This window comes from Calonectris borealis, chromosome W (assembly GCF_964195595.1).
Source record: "Calonectris borealis chromosome W, bCalBor7.hap1.2, whole genome shotgun sequence".
Classification (NCBI taxonomy): domain Eukaryota; kingdom Metazoa; phylum Chordata; class Aves; order Procellariiformes; family Procellariidae; genus Calonectris; species Calonectris borealis.
Window position 1 is genome coordinate 24,291,258 of NC_134351.1, and position 3,579 is coordinate 24,294,836.

The 3,579-nt window shown below is 61.6% G+C and overlaps 1 protein-coding gene across 1 annotated transcript; it reads left to right on the forward strand.

Moving 5' to 3' along the window:
• The first annotated feature begins 1,697 nt into the window (after positions 1-1,697).
• On the forward strand, positions 1,698-2,923 carry LOC142074778 (5-hydroxytryptamine receptor 1A-like). The gene is given in 2 exon segments (XM_075135646.1): positions 1,698-2,816; positions 2,819-2,923. Coding segments are annotated over 2 exon segments (1,224 nt in total).
• The last annotated feature ends 656 nt before the right edge of the window (positions 2,924-3,579 follow it).

Consider the following 3,579-nt stretch of genomic DNA (forward strand, 5'->3'; position numbering starts at 1 on the left):
GCTTCCAGGATACACAATTTAGACTATTTACAATTCTACACACCTACAAACACAACACCTGCTAGTTACCTAACTTCTAAGCAACAAGTCTTCATTGTTTAGAATTACAGAAGCGAACAGTAAAATTACAGAAGCGAGCAGTATGGAATAGTAGATACTGTACCTACTACATCAAATCACAACACTTTTTTTTTTCTTTAAATGACAGATGTTTCCCAGGTTTGCAATTGTTTGGTCTATTTACTGGATATTAACTGATTTGCTTATGATGTGTCAATCTGATGCTCTTTTTTATTCAAGATTGTTCCCGGAGATATTTTTCTCATTTCACTTTCAGACTCAGCCTTTCCCCCTCCTATCGGGAGGAACTGTAACGCATTTTATTTCTTTTTTTTTTTTTCCTTTTTGTTGTTGTTGCTGTTGTTGTTGTCTTCAGAGGATAGTGATTTCAATAGTGTGTTGCACTGTGATTTCCATCTCGGGAGGGCTGCTGGGCAGTGCCGTGTTTCTGCGGGGAACCGGACGCCGGGGAGCCGCGCACTGGCGCGGAGCCCCCGACGGCAGCGACCGCCCTCCCGGCGGCAGGACGCTGGGGCGAGGGCATGAATCATCACGAATGGGACTTTTATCGCTACAGCACTCGTAAGCGACTGAGCGGGACCCCTGCCCGGCACTGGGCTATACAGCAATTCCTCCTAAGACACCCATGCGACACTGCTGCCCGTGCCCCCGCTCCCTGCACCCGCGGCGGCATGGCTGATGCTGCTCCCCGGGGAACCCTGGCAGCACCGTGCCCGCTGCGGCCAGAGCGGCGGTCAGGCAGGGGGCGAGGGTGCAGCCCCGCAGAAAGTCCCGCCGGCCCCACGGCCGGGGGTGCCCGGCCGAGCCGCCCCCGAGCGCCGCGCCCTCGAGCCGCCGCCGCCTGCCTGCAGGTGGCGAAAAGCACCCCCCGGCACCACCCGCCCCGGCTCCCTCCCCGTCCGCAGGCAGCGCTGGGGTGTGCAGTGCCCTCCGCCCCAGCCGGCAGTGCCTGGCCACAGAAAACTTCCCCCCGCCTCGCACACCCCGCACAAGCCCCGGCGCCGGTCTCGAGGGGAAGTCCAGAGGCCCCGCTGACCGGGGCAGAGCTGCGGGGAGAAGATTTGGAGGGGGCAGCGGTGGGGGGGAGTCTTGGTGGGTTCCTCTGCGGTGTCCCCGCACCGGGGAGGGGGCGGCGGGGAGTGACTGACACCCCCGCCCGCCCGGTCCGCCGGCGGCGCCAGGGAACGATGGCGAACCAGCGAAACCCCCCGCGGAAGGGCGGGATGGAGGGGGAGACGGAAGGGGAGGGGAAGAAGGAAGGGAGAAAGCGAGGGGAGAGCGGAGAGGCAGAGCAGGAAGGAGCGGCGCGGGAGCGCGGCTGAGCGAGGGGCAGCAGCGCGACGAGAGGCGGTGGGAGGGCCACACCCGCCGCCCGGGGCTGGGCGGTGGGCAGAGGCGGCGGGGATGGGCGAGCGCGGGGCGGCTCCGCTAGCCGTCGTGCTCCGAGCCTCGGCCGCCTCCCGCCGCGCTATATAGGGGAGGGAGGGGTGGTGGAGGGGGTGGTGCCCGGCGTGGCCAAAGCACACAGGGCGGCGATGCCTCCTGCCAAGGGAGCGCACAAGTGACCGGCGCCTCTTCCCATGCCCGTCTCCTGAAGCGACTCCCTCCGCCCCGGCATGGATGTGGCCAACAACACTACCTCCCCAGAGAGCTCCCCCGAGGGGGCAGGTGGCCCCGGCCTCACCGAGGTGACCCTGGGCTACCAGCTGCTCACCTCTCTGCTCCTGGGCACGCTCATCCTGTGTTCCGTGAGCAGCAATGCCTGCGTGATCACGGCCATTGCCCTGGAGCGCTCCCTGCAAACCGTGGCCAACTATCTCATCGGCTCACTGGCCGTCACCGACCTCATGTTGTCCGTGCTGGTGCTGCCCATGGCAGCCCTCTACCAGGTGCTGAACAAGTGGATGCTGGGGCAGGTCACCTGTGACATCTTCATCTTGCTGGATGTGCTGTGCTGCACCTCTTCCATCCTGCACCTGTGCGCCATCGCCTTGGACAGGTACTGGGCCATCACAGACCCCATCGACTACATCAACAAGAGGACTCCCTGGCGGGCCACCGTGCTCATCAGCCTGACCTGGCTCATCGGCTTCTTGATATCCATCCCGCCCATGCTGGGCTGGAGGACGCCTGAGGACCGCTCGGACCCCGATGCCTGCACCATCAGCAAGGACCATGGGTACACCATCTACTCCACCTTCGGTGCCTTCTACATCCCACTTCTCCTCATGCTGGTGCTCTATGGCCGCATCTTCAAGGCAGCCCGCTTCAGGATCCACAAGACCATCAAGAAAGAGGAGGAGGAGAAGAAAATCGCCAACACTTGCCTTACCCTCTCCTCGGCCGCTCTGCAGAAGAAAAGCAACAGGGAGCCCGGCATGGGCTGGTGGCGGACTGTGGAGCCCAAGCCCAGCACCTGTGTCAACGGCGTGGTGCGGCAGGGCGAGGACGGGACCACCCTGGAGATCATCGAGGTCCAGGGCTGCAACAGCTCCTCCAAGACTCACCTGCTGCTGCCCAGAGAGGCATGCGGCTCCCCGCAGCCCTCCTCCTTCGAGAGGCGCAACAAGAAGAAAATGGAGGCCAAGTGGAGGATGGCTCTGTCCCGGGAGAGGAAGACTGTCAAGACCCTGGGCATCATTATGGGCACCTTCATCCTCTGCTGGCTGCCGTTTTTCATTGTGGCGCTGGTCCTGCCCTTTTGTGACAGTAAGTGCTACATGCCCGAGTGGCTGGGGGCTACTCTAACTCCCTCCTCAACCCCATCATCTATGCCTATTTCAACAAAGACTTCCGAAGTGCTTTTAAGAAAATTATCAAGTGCAAATTTTGCAGGCAGTGAAGCCCGCCGCTCTGGGATGGGGCAGTGGGGGCTCCTGTCACTCACTCCATCCATCTGGCCCCCTGCTGCAGTGTGCCCCCTGCCCAGCCCCTCTCCAGTGCCGGCAGAAAGGTGGGGGCACCGACCCTCCCACCCCCCCGCAGTGTGCCCAAGCCCCTCACTCCTCCGCCCGTCAGACAAGCCCCACAGGGCAGGGCAGGGCTCCGCCAGGGATGGCGCAGGGACACCCGGGCCGGGAGGGCTCTGCGGCTGCCCTCGCCTTGCCTGGCCTCGTCGGGACTCCGCTGCCAGGTGCCGGCGCTCCCGCCTCCCTCCCCTCCGTCATTCAGGGTGGACTTAGGGTTTGCAGGTCATTGCTTGTGGTCGCTGTAAACCACGGTGTCTGCCCAAGTAGCATCGGTAAAAATAAACCACCCTATGCAGAAAAACGCCATGTCAGAGTTTTTTCTTGGATTTACGAGGAGACGGCGGGGGACTTAGAGTCCGACCTCGGTCTGGTGGTGTAAGTATGGAGGCTGAAGGCGACTCCCCAAGCGGAGGAAGGGTCTTTGGGCTCATCACTTCCCGGGCTGTGAAACCGCCAAGTGGATTTTCTTGGGGGAAAAGCGACTGTGTTTTGTAACCTTGCAAGGTACTTCCAGCAACATCCCTGTCTG